General features: G+C 44.1%; 2 protein-coding genes across 3 annotated transcripts in view; one reads left to right on the forward strand and one right to left on the reverse strand.

The window, feature by feature from the left end:
* Window positions 1-57: 57 nt before the first annotated feature.
* LOC106813133 (histone-lysine N-methyltransferase SUV39H2-like) lies at window positions 58-12,238 on the reverse strand. Its single transcript, XM_014817195.1, has 6 exons — window positions 12,202-12,238; window positions 3,111-3,320; window positions 2,420-2,505; window positions 1,856-1,938; window positions 1,046-1,590; window positions 58-206 (listed from the first exon to the last, which is right to left on the reverse strand). The coding sequence occupies exons 2-6, from the start codon at window positions 3,295-3,297 to the stop codon at window positions 85-87; spliced, it is 1,023 nt and encodes a 340-aa protein (XP_014672681.1). The 5' UTR covers window positions 3,298-3,320; window positions 12,202-12,238; the 3' UTR covers window positions 58-84.
* A 92-nt stretch (window positions 12,239-12,330) lies between these two features.
* LOC106813140 (twinfilin-1-like) overlaps window positions 12,331-18,672 on the forward strand; it is a gene marked incomplete in the record, with an annotated part of 16,357 nt that continues 10,015 nt past the window's right edge. For both annotated transcript variants that reach the window (XM_014817199.1, XM_014817201.1), the window contains 7 exon segments: window positions 12,331-12,433; window positions 14,772-14,849; window positions 15,098-15,148; window positions 15,348-15,475; window positions 16,360-16,455; window positions 17,210-17,314; window positions 17,570-17,692. In XM_014817199.1, coding sequence (XP_014672685.1) covers window positions 12,409-12,433; window positions 14,772-14,849; window positions 15,098-15,148; window positions 15,348-15,475; window positions 16,360-16,455; window positions 17,210-17,314; window positions 17,570-17,692 — 606 coding nt within the window.

Here is an 18,672-nt window from a genome sequence, read left to right on the forward strand (position 1 = left end):
CGTACTCTATTGACATACCTCACCCACGTACTCTATTGACATACCTCACCCACGTACTCTATTGACATACCTCACCCACGTACTCTATTGACATACCTCGCCCACGTACTCCATGACGAAGGTGCCCTTGCGAATGCGTTGCAACGTCTTCACGCCCCAGCCACGATTGTTCTCCGTGCGAAAGATGCACAGCTTACACGTGGGACCTGTCAACGACAATCGCGCGCGCGTTAGCCGTTACCCGTGGCACCGCTCCCGTGTTCTCGCGTCAGCGGTTGTAGCTGGCCACTCTCGTGTCAACACTGCTCAGGCTTCGCCGTCTGAGAAAACCACGGGGCCTAAAAAAACATGCCCCGTTATTTACCCGACGGGGCTGAATTTCTCTAGACGGGGCCGACTTTCGTTTTCGATTCTCGGAATCTTAAAATTTGACGGGGCCGTAAAAAAAGCCCTGTGGACACTGGAGACGGGGCTGTTTACGGAGCTTGGCCAATCGGCTCCCGTGAAAAGAGGAAGCCTGACTGCTACGATTACCGCAACTATACTCGCACGATTTCTCCTACCGGGACTATTGTTCTTGGCACCAGTAACAGTTAAAAACTAGTGCCACCTACTCGCACCCCGAGTACAAGCTACCATTAAAACCAGTACTAGAAATGCCATTCACATTGCCATCTTCACTGCAGCTACTGCCGCCACCACTGGCACCAGCGCCACCTACCAACTACTACCAACATCAGAACCCCTAATACCACTTCCACCGGTACTACAATAGAAAAGTGGCACCCCCTACTCCAGCACCATTATTACCTTAATTACTGTAACTTATGGTAATAATCATAACCAGGGTAAAAAATACACGGGGAGCGATAAGCGATTCGCTCTTCAAACCTCCGAAATCGCTCCCGTGAGGTTCAAAATAGCTCCGTAAAATTTTTGGCGAAAAGCTATTTTCTCCACAGACTTATGAAAAAGAGCTCCCGTGAAAAAAAAGTTTTCCCCCCTGGCAGCCGCTGGTACCACCGGGGCCACCTACACTACGCACCTTTCTGCACGACGCGGTTCGGACACTCGGGGCCGCAGCGGCAGCGCTTGTTACACTCGTACACGGGGCACCCGCGCGGCAGCCGCATTCGCCCGAGCCGCGTGTACGCGAAGTGCGCTCCGGACGCCGGCGCGCAGCACGCGCCGCCCCGCGCCTCCCAGCAGTCCCCGCACTCGCAGCCGATGAGCGGGTCCGTCGGGATGCCGATGTCCGCGCCGGCCTTGTAGTCGATGATGTACCTAAAGTCCTGCGGCGGTCCCTCGAGGTCCACATCGTTGACGACGACGACGGGCGGGCCGCCGGTCGGCCACGCCGCGATCAGCGCGTTGATGGAGGCCGCCCACTCGGCGAGGGCCTGGCGGGCGACCGCCCGCTTACCCTCGTGCTCCCGCCGGGGGGCGCCACCGTCGGACGCGGACGCGGCGGTCTTGGCGCGCTTCAGCTGCTGGCGTCTCAGCTGTACTTCCACCTCGCGCTTGCGCTTGCTGTTCTTCAGCTTGACGATGCCAGCCGCGACCAGCCGGTGGAACTCCTTCAGCAGCTGCCTGCACGCGGTAACCATGACAACGGTTAGTCACGAACGATGCGGGGCGGGGATGGGTGCACGCAGCTAGAACCATTAGTGATGGGAATCGGTTGGAATTTCATTTTCATTTCACGTTGCCATAGTGTTGGCAGGATCCGCACGGCTTGAATCATGTGTCATCACGTATGATGACACGATCTCGAACAGGGGATTTGGTTAACGCCGGTAGCAAAGTTGGTCAGCGCAGAAGAGAAGCTTGGGGGCTTGATGCTAATGTTAGTTACCTGCAGAACAGATTTTCTTTAGGCTCCCACGAGTTGTATTTCTTACCCCAACCTTTCCACTTCACCAAATAATAGCCTTGTCCCTAAAAAAACAGAATTTATTAATTTTATTTATATCATTTATCAAAAACTTTTACAAAACAATTTTGGAATCATTAAAAAGTGCATGATACTTCACGAGTTGGTGGCTGACGATTATGATTATATATATGATATATTATAATACCATCGGCATCTTGATAGTTACAGTTATGTTACTCTTTGAACCTACCAGTCGTCTGTATAGTCAGTATCCCATATGCAGAGGACTCCAGGTCTAAGTTAACGACAGTATTACTATAGTCATTGCGTACATGTGGGTATATAGTCAATATCGCAAATCAAACAAAAGGTCACGCAAACACAGACTACGAATCTGTTCCACTGGTTAAAAGTAGCTATGTCACATGCAGACCTATATCCATGTAGGTCCCCACCTCCAGATGTGACTCGTCAATATATCCCCTGCTTTATCTAATTTTAAAAAGATTGAAACAAAATTGATCATAATAAGCCGTCACTTACATCTGCATTAAAATGGTCCACTATGGTCTCCACATCATAGACAGGTTGATTGCTATCTACCATAACAGACCCCGTCTTGTCTATAACTGAAATGGAAATGACACAAAACACTCATTCACCCACAAAGATGACCACTAAAGGACGATGTATTCTTCCTGACATCATCAACGATTTACCGCACAGATGTGTATGGTAAAGCTCGCAACTCGTGATAGAGTTAATCGGGTCCAACGACCCATCGCGTTATATATCCGAATTCGCGTTAGATCGGGACGCGTAAAATCGGGGTTCCACTGTACTTTAACCCATTCACCACAATTGATTGCCTTTCCCTATATTGCAGAATATGTCAGCTACTTCCTAGCTCATGGGGTGGCAGTTGCCCCAGTACTCTAAAGCCAGCTCTACAACATTCAACAAGCGTACAATAAAGAAAAATCTGAATAAAGCACCTGGCCTAATGCACAGTGTGTAACAGCAGTGACCAAGTTGTGGGACTCAAACTCCATTTATCCCGAAATGCTGAGGGCTAACAGTTAGGCCACCTTTCGCCCCAAAGGAGCTATAGGTGGCAGCATGGTGCAGTCCGACGCATTTCTCGGGCCACGCAATATGGCAGAACAAACTACTGCACTAGGCAGAGTACAAGTGTGATTAAAAACAAAGTGCAGTGTGTAAGTCGATTCCTAACCTCTCTGTGACGAATCGTTCATCTTGTCCGAACCTTGATGATAGCCATCATCACCATCGTGGTCACCGTCACTCTGGTAGTCTTCCTCGTTGTTTATTATAATATCGTCAGCCTTGCACTTATCTTTGAGATAGTGGAGGGTTTTGAGGCAAGGCACATAGCACAGTCTTGTTTTCTTCATTGCCATAGTCTGCGTAGAATTCACCTCTCCTGTAAACGTAGGTTAAACAAGCATGTATTTCGTACTTATTGCAGTGCAGTTAAAGTAAACTAGTCAAAGTTATTCACTATCTACTCGGAGAATCCAACGGGTAGATTTGCAAAAGGTTCGTTAACAGTTCTTCAATCACTGCAGTTTTCGTTCGCTCTCCTTCTCCTCCTCTCCTCCTCCTGCTCCTCCTCCTCTCCTCCTCCTCCTCCTCTCCTTCTCCTCCTCCTCCTCTTCCTCCTCCTCCTCCTCTTTTCCACCACCCCTACTGTTTCCCTCCTCCTCACGACTAAACACTGTAACATTAAGATGCCCTTTATCACTCTAATATTCATAGCAAATAGTTATTATGCTGATTTCAGTTTAATGCAAATTTTGCATTTTAATAAACACGTTTCGGCCTTCTGTTAAATTGACAAGACCTGGCATTTAGGTACCTTTCAGACACTATATCAGTCACGCATTTATAGGTGCTATGAGTACATGCTAGATTCATATAGAATCATATGCGCAACATCTATTGATCGGTGTGTGCACCTGCGAAGCATTGGTAAATATAGATAGCAACGCTGAGAGGGTCTATGTCCCCCAGGGTACTATCGGAGGATACCCTGGGTACAGTTGGATATATCGGAACGTAACCTGGTACTATCTAATATGCCGGACCGTACCTCGCCTACTTCACTAACGAGTCTAGGGAGTCGCCTACGCCTACTCCCTAACCCTAACCATATCAGATAGTTACCAGGGTACGTTCCGATATATCAAACCGTACCCAGGGTACCCTCCAATAGTACCCTGGGGGACATAGACCCTATGAGTGATAACAACAGGTGCTGTGAGCTTGCTGTTAGAAACAGAAGGCCATGTCAATCACTGGCAGGCAGGCTTCTGTGGCAAACTGAGTTCTTAAATGGAAGATTGTTGTCCCTTTAAAGCTAATGGAGAATACAGCTCGGTCCTCTGAGTTCCAATTAAGGTTGTTAATTAAGACATGGACAACTTTAGCAAGTGGAGCTTTACGAAATGCTTGCTGAGTGTCTGCGACTATTATCAGGCTATACTTTGGATATTTGTGGGGAAAATATGAATAACCCAGATGAGGGCTTGCGAAACGCAGCCCTGTAAACATCATTATACGAGTATAGCAGACTTGATAACCAATTTGTTATATGCAAACAATGGTAATATGTAACGGTAAGGGGCGGATTTGATCGTACAGTAATCTATTATATCATTATCTGGAACACGCACACACACACACACACACTCGCGACGCCAGGTCAATCTGGTTGAATTCAGATAAATATATACTTCGCCCATGTTGTATTTAAGCACAGCGATGTATAAAATGCATAGTTATCATAAGTAGAACACAATACATGAGTTTACTGTACTTTCACGGCTCATGTTTTATTACATAATTATTAAATCGAATCGGATCGAATCGGATCGAAATATCGAAAAAAAATATATCAATAATCGAATCGAAATAATTTGATACCAATGACAGCCCTACCCCAGGGTACTGCTGGAACGTACCCTGGGTACGGTCTGGTATACCGGAACGTACCCTGGTAACTATCTGATATGGTTAGGGTTAGGGTTAGGGAGTAGGCGTAGGCTACTCCCTAGACTCGTTAGTGGAGTAGGTGAGGTAAGGTCCGGCATATTAGATAGTATCAGCAGAGCATATAAATCACGTTGATTTATATGCTCTAGTACCAGGGTACGTTCCAGCAGTACCCTGGGGGACATAGACCCTATGAGACTCCCTGATTTGACCGTGCGACTCCCTGAAAACTTTGCTATACTAACTAGTTCGTTCCAGAGCGGCCTCCTTATTATTCCCACGCAAAATTAGCGTATTGTTTTAGCAAATGTCCCATGAAAATTTGGCGGACATGCAACGCAAATGTCCTTTTTGTTAATATTTTTAGTTTTGAACATCAGACTGAGGACTCCCTTATTTTACTACGGACTCCCTCTTTTTAGCTCATCTGACATAGTCAGATGCAGCTTGTAGAATCGCATGATTGTCCGTCTGTCCGTGCGTCCGTGCGTTCGTCCGTCAACAGTTGGGCACAAATCTTAACCGCTCGACGTACGGTCACGATATTCGGGACGTCGGGGGGATCGTGAAAAGGACTCGGGATGACCAATTTGGGGTCAAGGGTCAAAGGTCAAGAGGTGTAATCGGAGGGGGAATATTTTCCCCTTACTTAAGGTATAGGAGGAAATACGGAATTGCGGCACAAATCTGAACGGCTCGACCTATGCTCTTAATATTCAGTGTATAGTGTGATGGGGAGGAAACCTATCACCAGTACGAAATTGGAGGTCACAGGTCAAAGGGCAGTGGGGGAAAGGTCAGATATCAGACATTTTCTGAGGATGTGGGCAGAGTGAAAAACTTTTTTGTTTCAGCGCTGACCTACCATTTTTATCACTTTATTGAAAGGATCATGAAATGTGCTTTCCACTGACGTGCAAATAGCAAGTGTCTGATAACCTTTTGACCCTCAAGAGGAGGGTTAAACATGGATTTGTTGACTGTTAACAAAGGACTGAACTGCTTTTGGCATTATCAGAGCCATATACCTGTGTGGATGTGAGGCTACATTTGCAGTTCAATTGCAAAGACAAAAGTTTGTTGAACAAGTTTTACGCTCCTTAAATCATATTATTTTCTAAAGCTGTCTGTATATTAATAGCACCCTGAATGCTCGCGTGGCTGCCGTCATTCAAAATGAAGGCAAAAACCTGGGGGAAACCCATTACTCATGCATTGGGTGAACTGGCACTTCCATTCTAATAAACATGCACACCTGCAATGCAGATGTGTTTAATTTATTACTCACAGCTGAGCGAAATTGTCGCCTGCCTGAATATACTTGGATTTTAGCCTGTGAATTTTCAGTAACTCAATGAAATTAGGTTATCTCTACTTTCTTGTCTTATCACCAACGTACGAAGGGCGATGCCATCTTTGATTATTGATTACACTTGCACGCGCCTTCTCAGGGCAACTATAGGCCTAGTGATACATTATGACACGATAAATAAGACAGTCGAGCAGGTATGAAGTAGGATGCAGTGTTAGGGTTTAGTTTTAGTATATAGTGTTAGTTATAGTGTTAATACCTATGCTAAACAGTCTTTGCCGGTTTAGCGATGGAACAGGCTTTCAACCTTTTGCAGTTCAGAAACAAAGGCCAGTACAGTAGAGCAGCAGACCTCAGATGAGCACTGTCGCTCATGCGGCACTTGTTGAGGGTATGGAGTCCGTTGAACTCGCTTGTTTAAAAGTTAATTTCTACCCTTGTATATATGTAAAGCTGAGTTGTGATAGTCTCATTGATTAGATTAGACATCATGAACAGATTAAATATTACTAGTCCCTTGAAAGAGCATCATAAAGAATGACCCTGTAGTCTCAACGTAATTAATTAGGGAATTATGTGTCACGAAACATGTCTAAGGAACATTTATATTCTCTGGACCCAACCCTCATACGTAGCAAAAATCTAAAAAAAAAAACTGGCTGTAGTCTAACAGATGACGTCAAGACCTCTTTCTTATCACATACAATTAGTTGACTGAAATAATAGCATTAGCAATGAGACATTGACACCATGTGTCTTATAATCCCAGAGAAGAACTACACTGTTGTTATATATACGTAATATCACCTGTCTCCATTGCAGTTCCTTGAGCAACACAGTGTTTTCATTATTTTTATTAATTTATTGGTGGTACATTAGTAAAACTGATCCCTAATCAGGATATAAAAAAACATCAAGTAAATGCTTATCATGAGCTGGGCCAAGGAGACGTGTCAATCCCACTCATGAGTCATCATCAGGGGAGGGGGGAGGGCGTGATTCACTGTAGAGTGTGATGAATGATCCCCCACCCACCTGGAAATGCTGAAGGGAAGTGAGTAAAAAGGGAAAATAAAGGAAAGATGAGAGAAATGAGGGAGGGAGAAATGCAGACAGAGAAGTGCATACGCATGCGCAGTACACACGCGCAGACAAACGACACACACACAGGTACGGATGCACATATTTCTTCTAGCATAGTTACTTCTCTCGCCTTCTCGCTCACTAAGGGTTTATTAATGTGATCCAGGTAAGTTTTAGAGGTGACATGCAGTGATTAAGATTGGGGTTATTAAATTAATCCAGGTATGTTTTGTTCTGTGTATGAATTTCCGATAAAATGTCCTTGAATTTCCGATAAAATATCCTTGAAAAGTCTTTGAAAGGTCCTTGGAAAAAATTTCAGTCCTCCTGTATGAACCATGCAAAATGTAGGGGTGAACTTGCTGGTTTGCTGGTTCTAAATCGCCATAGATTAATTTTGGTACTATAACACGCGTATATAAGATAGCCGAGTCGGTTTAGAGTTAGTGTTAGGGTTAGGGATAGGGTGACTGTTTGTATTAAATATTTGAACTTCATGTATATACACCAGCATGGCGGCTATGATATTTAGCGTGGCGGGTGCATTTTACTTAGGATGACGGGGCTCGACGATAGCCTGGCGCGGCGCCAGGCTATAAGTGCCCTTGGAGAACCCTGGGTTTTAGTAAATACACAACATACATTTCATGTAACATATACATATTCACATTAAATGACTACAGATTCAAAGTCCAAACTACTTAAAAACTTTAAACTACATTAAAAACGTGATGAATTATTCTGTTATATATATTCTTTATGTATTTCACACAAGCACGGTGGGTCGATCACCACGGCTACAGGGCCGTAGCCTGGGGGGAGGGCAGCTGCCCCCCCTAAATTTTGGAGCAAAATAAAAAAAATAAAAAATCCTAGTCAGAATGAAGGCTGTACATGCACTCAAAAGTGCCTCAAATACCATCTCCTGCGATCTACATTTTCAAAATTTTCTGTGGGAGTACCCCTAAACCCCCCACGTGTTTCTCACCCTCTCCTTAAAATCCTGGATCCGCCACTGCCCCCCCCCCTAAGATTTTGCTCAGCCTACGGCCCTGGGCTACATCAATTGGTCCTTAAATCTGCAGTTATTAGCATGAATATAGTGAATGTTGTGTATGTGCCAAAACTCTCTGGGTATTTTAATTCGTTTTCTGTCAAACTTATTTCGGGCTGCCAGAATTTTTCTCTATCTGAAGGCTCTGATGCCTGCTGCTTATGGACGCCCTCTACCAGTGCAAAACACTTCTAATCGCCAATAGCGAACGCGCCATTTTTTTGTACGCCCTAAAACCTTTAAATAAGGAATTGTGTCGCAGACAGGCCATTTAAAAGGCACGCAATTTGAACTCCGAGGCTAAAAATAGAACATCGTTCAAAACATGTATGTGTTTACAAACATTGTTTGACAGAACCCGTCTATACGACACAAAAATCGATTGCAGGTGTTCTGAAATTTTGATTGCGATGGAGTGCTGAATCGATCGCTCCCCATCGCTGCCTGAGTGTTGACAAGATTAAAACTGTTTTATTTGTTCGGCGCAAAATATCGACTACTGATTGTAAATTTTTGATTGCGTTGTCGTAGGCGACAACGATAACAGACGCGATCGTTCGTGTAGACATTTCTGATCGCGCAAAAGTAGACGCAGCAGCATTCTCATCTGAGCTGCTGCACAGACTTGTTGTGGAATCTAGCAGTTGTTTAATAGCAGCGTGGGAGCGCGAGAACGCAAGCATGGTGCGGCTGTTAATTCTCCTGCTCGCATTTAATTCCCATTCGTTTGCGATGGAGAGGTTCATAGCTTCTAAGAATCGGAATGCTGACTTGATGAACATTGCTGAAAGCGCTGCACAACCTGGATTTCAATGCAGTAAGACTTCACCAGGGAGAGAAATACAAGAAAACTTTCCGATACGTAAAACACAAGTGGTGCTTAATTTTCACGGAGTCGAACTGAAAGTTGGCTTCCTCAATTGCTCGACAGTTGACACGGCGATATCGATCATATACCGGAACATCCTACGCGAGCTGGGAGCGTATTACAACTTCACGTACTCGGCGATTCCCTTCTGTAGCGGCGGCTTCAGTAAGGTCGTAGCTGAGGTTGAAGCCGGCCGCATGGACATGGCGTGCGACATGAGCATGCATCCGGAGCGAGCGAAGCAGCTGAGATTTCTGCAGCCGATCTTACGCAGCTACTACGTTCTGCTCATCAAATTCCCAGAGAAGAAAACGCACACGAAACTGAACATGTTCGTGCCCTTTGTTTGCATTGTCTCATGCGGTCTTGTCATTACTGTTCTGCTAGCTGTGCTGAAATACCTGAGCCTGTCCGCCGACAGCTCACGATGCATCTGGGATGAACTTAGCTCTGCTGCCGTCTACGTTTTCGGCACGCTTGCCAACCAAGGCGGAACCTGGGTTAGCGGCAGAATCGCCGATCGCACACTGCGGTTCTCTTGGTGGATGTTTGTGATCGTGATCCTCAGCATGACCCCCCCTTCACACTTCCTACCTCCGGCACTCGTGCCGTGCGCTTGCGGCATGCTACATGAACAGCGCATGCGCAACAACTGCTCGGACGAATATCCACGTCGAATCTATAATAGTATAAGTATAAATCGCTATGTCATCATTCATGCAACTTACTGAATAAACTGCCACCTGCACATTCCACCTAAACCGTATTTCCTGCAGAATTGCGGGGCTTTAATGGTAAGGTAATGGTAAGGTAATGGTAAGGTAATGGTGAGGTCAAATAATTATCCTCAGTTTGATTGGCATGACGTTATAATGTAAAAAAGCCAATTTAACATATTTTACCCAACTACTTTATTCTGCCATTCAAGCCCTGCCACAGACACACTACCTGAAAATGATTACCAGGGTATCTTATAATATTTTATTTGTTCTGTATTAACCTTAAACATCACGCATAGGTGTTTCACCTTTCACTATCGCATTAAATGAATGTTTTGCGATTTGAAATGTAGTAAAAAACAAATGTGAAATCGCTTAACCCCTTTCAGAACTGGATCAGCTATGGTTATAGCTTTGAGGACCAGACGCGGGACAAGTACGAGCATTGGATGAACATGTTTATGGGCGTTACCCTGTGTATCGTCGGTGGAGCATTCATCCTAACCTACATGCCTGACTTCCGGTGAGTGTGTCTACACTGATCAGATGCGAAGCATATTGTCTTGTCTGATACTGTACTAATCGCCTAGTGTGGCTATAAATGTACAGGTCATCATGCATCCTTTAATGACCAAATTTTTTTTCACCTTTCATTTACTGCTGTTAATGAAATTTTTGAATGAAGCCACATCATGAGCAGTGTTGGCAGTAGGTGGTAGTGCATTCCATCTAGCAGCAGCAACACCTGTTTATCCCTATTGTTTGATAAGAGAATTACTTTCATCCTGGTTACACTATTTATTTTCTTCTTGAGGCTTTCTCAAGCTCTGTCAAATGTCACCAGGTTGCAAAAACACTTGTGTTATCATGGGGGACAATGAAACTCTGGGGTAAAATGGAATTAACACCCTGGTGTGGATTCTTTCAGGTGTGAGTTCTTGAAGTAATATGAGAGTAAAGATATTTGATAATGAATTCATGTATTTAACTTGTTAGCAATAGTTTTAACAATTAGTCTAATGACTTTTGTCAAGCTGTATTATGTTGCTTGAAAATTACAATTACACCAGTTGTCAATTGTTGCTAACATGTTAAATATATAGATTTATCACAAAATCAATATACTATTACATTGCCATGAAATAGGATGAACTTATACCAAGATTTATGTAAGGAACGTGTGCAAGATTTTGTCAAAGTGACGTGGTTAAATAAAAAAATTTTACGTGGTGTTTCAGAATGAAGGAATGGTCAGTAAGGGAAGCGTACCTGCAGATAGCTAAGAGTGAGGAAAAAGGCAAGCCACACATAGATGCCGATCTAGTTCCATTAGAAGAGATTGTGTTACCCACGGACGAGGAACTAGGCGAACAAGAAATAATAATTTAAGTGACTGTTTGTTGAGCTAAATCCATATGAATGTGGTTGTACTGTTCTAGGCATTTAGTAAAGTAGTCGCTCGGGAAGCTTTGTTAGTGTGATTTGACAGGTATGTCAAATGACTGAGAGTTCAGACCGACTTGGATTTGTTTATTAAATCAATATCTCATCTCTCAGTCACTTGAAAAGTTAGTGAAAGTGTTGCAAGTTGGTATAACCAGCCAGAATAAGTTATTGCTTTTTCAACCAGTTTTAATCTGTCAAAGTTTTTCTGATATCAGCGCTAACACTGAAGCCACTCTATACTATTAACTCTGTATAAGGTGATGATTAAAATGTAAATGTTTACGAGTTGCTCTGCGTAGATTGGCAAAAGTGGAAAAGGTACAGTGTTTCTTAGTATGTAAGTGGTAGTCTTTTGATATGCCTGCTAATGGATGCTTGGGGCTCTGATACAAAAATGTAAATAGAAAATAAAATCTTGTTGTAATCTTGTTCGCAAAAATTGTTTGTTTGTCTGTTTGTGTGTTTGGAATGGTAATCGCACCAACCTTCCTTTGAGTTACCATCAACACAATATACACAAGTATACTAGTGTACATATATCTTCACCAAGATATCTTCACCAACCCATATCTGCTCCACAAATACCAATTGAACATTGCACTATTAAAATAATATTCAAGATAATATAACCTCATATCCTCGTGAAGATTAGTCTTTAAAAGTCAAACTGACTATATCGAAGACGCAGCGAGACAAAGTTGATCAACTAGAGTTACTAGACAAATCAACACACCAAATTGCAGTAGAACAAGTTCAATTTTGCAATTATTAACAGTGAATGAAAAGACATTTATTTTTTGAATAAGTAGGTACGAAATATGGAAATACCTTTCTCGTATGAGTAGATATATGTTCGCGACTGCACCTAGCTCGACTATTTAGGCGAAATAGACACAATTTCGTACATTTTTGCCGATAGATGGCAGCATGACCGAGAAGTTTTCGCAGGTCAGAGGTCACCTCCCTCGACAACTCACGAAACAGGATATCATATCATCGAGACAAAACTTCACAAATAACAAGTATTTGGAAGCTATGTCGCATCAGACAGGAATAACAGGTAAGTCACTAACGTTAACTGTACAAAGTTAGGCTAATCAGTGTTTCAATTCCTTACAAGATGTTAAAACGTGAATGATAATACAGAACTTCAAGTTCATTCTTCCGTCTCAAATGGCGTAAACGCAGTGGGAGGCGGTCTGGTTCAAGGATAGAGATGATGTCCAGGACGGTGATACTGATAGGATAGGATGATGTTTATTACTGGAAATGCTCTCTATCCTTGAGCCGGTGGTCTGGAGTGGTGGGGCACTGACACTGGGTGGCAGCTCTGTCATTCATTTCTTAAAATTAGTCATCCAGAGAGACATGATACGAGATTGCGTGGCACAGCTTTGCTGTTGATCCTGAGCGCTGCGCGCGGATGAGACGCGCAGTTCCGCTGGATATGCGCACGCGACCGCGGGGATGTTCAAGTATGAAGCGCTGTCCACAGTGGAGATGTGCGCCAAATTCGAGGCCCGGCGCACGTCTCCACAGCGGTCAGCAGATGGTCTGTACTGTAGTTTTAGAAGATAACAATGAAGACTTTGTTCTAAATAAGAACTATCGGCGGCTAAATAAGAGCAATATACAGACCTTTGAGTTTCTTGACTAGTCAGTCAAAGGGCTTGTTGGGGGTCCATTATGCAGAGCTTCCAATTGAAATGGCCCATGTCATGTGGAATTGTGTTTTTCGGAACCCCAAAGAAAATGTCGCCCTCATACATGGCCCTGATCAATCATGCATTCAGGCGTAAACGATAACGGAGATGAAATTGTGTTGAGTTTATGGCCCTTGACGCACGTGCATTGACGTACAAGACTGATGAAAGCACAGGCACTAGGAACGTCTCAATAAAAATAAATCTTCACACAATTTTTCACAATGATCGACAGCCTGTGTGCAAAATAGGTGAACGTATGTGAAACATATATGGTTAGTACTTACTGTGACATATCCGTGACTAACTGACACCACTAAATTGGTAAAATGTTCCATGCACCTTAAGAAATGCTGAGAAATTACGAGGGTATTATCGCATAACTCTCGACACCGCCCATCCTGATGTCACAAAGCTATATATGTAAACAAACACGCGTGTTGCGAGGTGCGTGCCTCCGATATCCATTTCGAGGCCCGCTAAGCCAAGCATAAAGCGCGCGGGCAAGACGTCACACACACAGCCACATTCATTGGCTAAAACAATCGAGTAGCGCGGTTAGGGATTTTCGGGATTATTTAATTTTAAGAAAAACTTTATTGTTCAATGAATGACACACTCGTTCACTTCCGAAAGCGGGTAAAAATGCCTAATTTTTCCACTTCGGTGCGAAATGCATCGGCCGGGCCTTTCATTATTTACGAAAAACAAACAGCCTCACCAAACACCTACACGCAGTAACGGGTCACGTCGTTGACGCCCCATTCATGCCCATCAACAAAGAAGGCGGAGCTTATTCTGATTACGGAGATGCGAAAATGCTACAGAAGGACGTAGCGCAGTGCGCTAAACAGCGTGTTATTTTCGTATTTGTGTTTAGGGTTAGGGTTAGGGAGTAGGCGTAGGCGACTCCCTAGACTCGTTAGTTGAGTAGGCGAGGTAAGGTCCGGCATATTAGATAGTAGCAGTGTACGTTCCGGTATACTGGACCGTATGACCAGTGTACGTACCCAGGGTACGTTCCGGCAGTACCCCGGGGGACATAGACCCTCTCAGCCTAACTGAAGATGAGATATGATATCTCCTAGTTTCTTCTCAGTAAGTAACTATAATTTCCAGTAAATCTCAGTTCTATGGTGAACTATGCTCTCTCAACAGTAACTAAGCGAGAGCTCACATGGTCAGTTGGTCTGTGATACAGGATTTACCAAAGGGTCTGCTGACTATGATGTAATGATGTTGTAACTGCGGCTGGTGGATGAACATGTGGTACTTACTGTATGTGGCCGCTAATGGTATCCACTACAGTTTCGTGCAGAAACAGATGCTGATGTGCTGGCTTCTCAAATGCTTACACACATCCGATGACATCCTAATCTTTCTTTTCTGCTGATGTGTTTCATTTGTGGTTTTCTGGTTTTCGTTTGCATGTTATCATTGACAGAGTGATATCACACTGTTAAAGTGTTATTCACTATTGTTACACTGTTCTTCTAATGTTATCAATGTGGGTAAGACAAAGTCCCCTCCTGAAAGGCTGTATATTAGTGGGGTAAGAAACATTTTGATATGAGGGTTTGACGATCATACTAGTGTATGTTTTTACAGCATGCAGATCGTATGCCAGAGATCATATTTTGCAGATGACGTCAGATGACCAGTGTTTTATGTTAGTCTTCTCTTATGTGTTTGCAGCATCAGAGGAATTGCGGAAGCTGTTTCTCAAAGCCAGAGAGGGAAAAATACGAAGCATTAAAATCTCTATTTTTGATGGTAGGACTCATTAACAATTAATTACTAATTAATCATTGCACTGCTTAGCTAATTAGTCAGATAAGGTGAAGTCTACCTGAAATGAAATAGGTAGCTGTATAGCTGTATTGAGTTTGGCAGTATAAAGCTTTTTAATTACTGGTATATATAATATATAGAAACATACAAACTGTCACAGAACTATGTTTTCTAAGAATCCGTACATGTGATAATCTTTAAGTGTTTGTCGTTTTTGTTTGTTGTTGTAGAGAAACTCACAAGTGATGCAACAGAAAAGGTCCACAGCTCGTGGGACAAAGATATCCTTTTTTAGTTATAGTTTGAACTGTGTTGCGCACTAAAACGTAGGCAAGTAAAGACTAAACAATGAACGGCCAATATCCTACATGAGTTTTCAGGTGTTTTTAAATGATGAACGGCCAATGAATATAGTGTAAGATGGGTTTTTTCAGGTGTTTTAAGTTCTCTATTGTTTTATCCCTAACGTGTCGTCTGCACACTATGACGTTACGGTGCTGCCACACCTTGTGGATGCGCAGCCCTGCTACGTACTGTACCGGCTGGACTCGCGGAATGAGAACGGCTACCAGTGGTTGTTCCTTGCCTACTCGCCAGACGAGTCACCGGTAAGCAAAAACATCCGAACAGACTTTGTGGGAACGTGACGGCATAGTATTGTATAATGTAGCGTAGTTTGGAGAGGAATAGAGTGGAGTGGAGTGAAGTGTAATGTGGTGTAGTGGGGTGTAATGTGGTGTAATGTGGGGTGTAATGTGGTGTAGTGGGGTGTAATGTGGTGTAGTGGGGTGTAATGTGGTGTAATGTGGGGTGTAATGTGGTGTAGTGAAGTGTAATGTGGTGCAGTGAAGTGTAATGTAGTGGAGTGGAGTGTAATGTGGTGTAGTGGGGTGTAATGTGGTGTAGTGTGGTGTAATGTGGTGCGGTGGGGTGTAATGTGGTGCGGTGGAGTTCAGTGAAGTGAAGTGTAGTGGAGTGGAGTGTAATGTGGTGTAGTGGGGTGTAATGTGGAGTGTAATGTGGTGTAGTGGGGTGTAATGTGGTGTAGTGAAGTGTAATGTGGTGTAGTGGGGTGTAATGTGGTGCGGTGGAGTGCAGTGAAGTGAAGTGTAGTGGAGTGGAGTGTAATGTGGTGTAGTGGGGTGTAATGTGGTGTAGTGGGGTGTAATGTGGTGCGGTGGAGTGTAATGTGGTGTAGTGGGGTGTAATGTGGTGTAATGTGGTGTAATGTGGTGTAATGTGGTGCAGTGGAGTGAAGTGTAGTGGAGTGAGGTGGGGTAGGCTGGGGTGCAGTGCAGTGCATTGCTGTGCCGGGTAGGGTAGTCTAGAGTTTAGTAGATTAGAGTAGAGAAGAGCAGAGTAGGAATAGGAGTTTAGTAGAATAGAATAAATAAAATAGTATAGTAGTTATCGCATAGCTATGTATGGTTTGGGGGTTATTGGTTGGTTGTGTGTGGGTCGGTGGTTATCGGTTAGCTGTGTCTGGTTTCAGGTACGGGAGAAGATGTTGTATGCAGCAACACGAGCGACCGTCAAGACAGAGTTTGGACTCGTTCACATCAAGGATGAAATGTTCGGAACGTCAAAGGTATGTCGGCGCCAGAGTGACGTAGTTTCATCGACCTATGCGTCGGAGCGAGGTAACCACATGCTCTTCCCCCTACCAATACCATTCAGGGTTCGTAGCGGGTCTTCCAAAGTCTTATAAGTACTTATTTTGCCAAAAATGAAATAAGGGGCCTTATTAGTACTTATTTTTGGTGAAATCTTAGAAAAGTACTTAATAGTCCTTATTTTTTGCCAAAGGACCATTTTTCAACATTTTCTGTGTTGAATTTCGGCGAAACGGCTTTTTCATAAAAGATCGTCGGGTTTGTCATATCGATTGCTGAATGCGGAGATTTGTTTGTTCTGTTATTAGTGTACTTTAATAGTCGGTGATCTATCAGAAATCGCGTAAAAAAAGTCTTATTTTGGCCTCCAGAAAGGGTCTTATATAAGTCCTTATTTCAACATGTGTCTTACTACTATGAACCCTGTCATTGCTAGGCAGGTTGCTCTAAACCAGCTTGGACGTATTTTGCATGGGCGCACACGCCAAATTGACGACTTTGCGACATTTCGTTGTTAAGTATTGTGTTTTAGAACTTCCTGCCATGAGAGTGATTGGTATACAGAGCTGCGTGGCAATAACGGCAGGTTGGTGGGGGACGATTGTTGGGAGCAAGAGATGTTTATCGGCCGCTGACATTTTCACCTTCCATTGCTACATGAAACTGTTTGTGGTGTGGTGCGCGTGCGTCTACATAATATGGTCAACATGCTGCCTCTTGTTTTTGTAGCGAGAGATGTCGTTCGCTGGGTACGAGCGCCACCTACACGCGCGGGCGGGTCCGGGACCAATGACAGATACGGAGGAGGAGCTGGCACGGCTAAAACTGGAGGAGGTACGTGACGCGATAAATAACCGATAACGATGACGACTCGGTATAGAAAAAAACAAACAAAAACGATTCTTTGTTGCAAGTTGGCATTGTTTTCCTTACAGGCGTGTTGAAAATGTTGTTTACTGTTGTAGTTTTCGCTGCAGGCATGTTGAAAATGTTGTTTACTGTTGTAGTTTTCGCTGCAGGCATGTTGAATATGTTGTTTACTGTTGTAGTTTTCCCTGCAGCCATGTTGAAAATGTTGTTTACCACTAGATGGCGTACCATCCGGTCGACACGAGACATGAAACACTGAAAGGTGTTGCATTCCCGATATCCCGTGAGGCCCTCGACAGCATGGTGGATCTACGTGAGGGTCGCATTAACTATATACAACTTGTAAGTATGTTCACGCTTTCTCCTGCTTCCCAACTAGTGTAGTGTGGATGATAGATATATGGGCATTGACGCAGGGGCGTGTACAGGATTTGTACCAGGGGGGGGTCTAACCGTAACCCAAACTTGCGAGTACAGAAATTTTTTGAAATTAGACCCCCTTAGATGCGTTTTCTGCGCGAGCGAGGGGGGGGGGGTCCGGACCCCCTGGACCCCCCTCCCCTGTACACGCCCCTGTGACGGGAATACATGAGCTTGCAGTCCAACACATACAGATGTACACACGTATACATGTACGTTATGCGGTCACACGCACATGCATACGTAAGCACACGCTCGCACGCATGCACACACACATAAACACGTGCACGCACACGCACACAATGCATACATACGCACGCATATGCGCGTGCACAGACACAACGCACGCACGCACGCATGCACACACACATGCACCCATGACACGCATGTACCACAGACACACGTGTATACACACAAGCATGCACACCTGGGCTCACAACCAACTCCCACCTGTTCACTCATCTACCTGCCCACACGAATACTCGTACATTTCTCTCTATTCATAATTTAAGAACGTCCCTGCGTACCGCGCTGTTCCCAATACCACAGCGGCCGGCATCGCTGAATTCATTTTCCGCTCGATTCGATTGCCAGTTTTTTCGCGGGAAAATTTAAAAAAAAACTTACATTAATCAACATTTAATGATTGGGTGATTTGATGCTTGATTTAATGAGGGTTGGCGGGCAGAGGGTGGTGGTGGTGGTGGTGGTGGTGGGTGGGGGGTGGGGTTAATGAGTCCACTCTGTTTGCAACTCCCCCTCAGTGTAAACCTTTCTCGTGTGTGACAGTTACTTGTGTGTGGAGAGCATTGCAGGGAAAAAAATACACGGGGGGGCTCAGGGCGATTTAGCCCCCGAAATGCCCAAAAGAGCCCCGGAAATGCCAAAAAAGCCCCCCTAAA

Source organism: Priapulus caudatus, unplaced genomic scaffold (genome assembly GCF_000485595.1).
Source record: "Priapulus caudatus unplaced genomic scaffold, Priapulus_caudatus-5.0.1 Scaffold729, whole genome shotgun sequence".
In the NCBI taxonomy this organism is placed as follows: Eukaryota; Metazoa; Priapulida; class Priapulimorpha; order Priapulimorphida; family Priapulidae; genus Priapulus; species Priapulus caudatus.

What these genes read in the sequence shown, in the direction of transcription:
- LOC106813133 (XM_014817195.1), bottom strand. Translation starts at nt 3,297, where the DNA reads ATGGCAATGAAGAAAACAAGACTGTGCTATGTGCCTTGCCTCAAAACC. An exon ending in GAACGATTCGTCACAGAGAG is followed by an intron (nt 2,506 to 3,110) that starts GTTAGGAATCGA and finishes TTTCCATTTCAG; the next exon opens with TTATAGACAAGACGGGGTCT. An exon ending in GAACCGCGTCGTGCAGAAAG is followed by an intron (nt 207 to 1,045) that starts GTGCGTAGTGTA and finishes TGTCGTTGACAG; the next exon opens with GTCCCACGTGTAAGCTGTGC.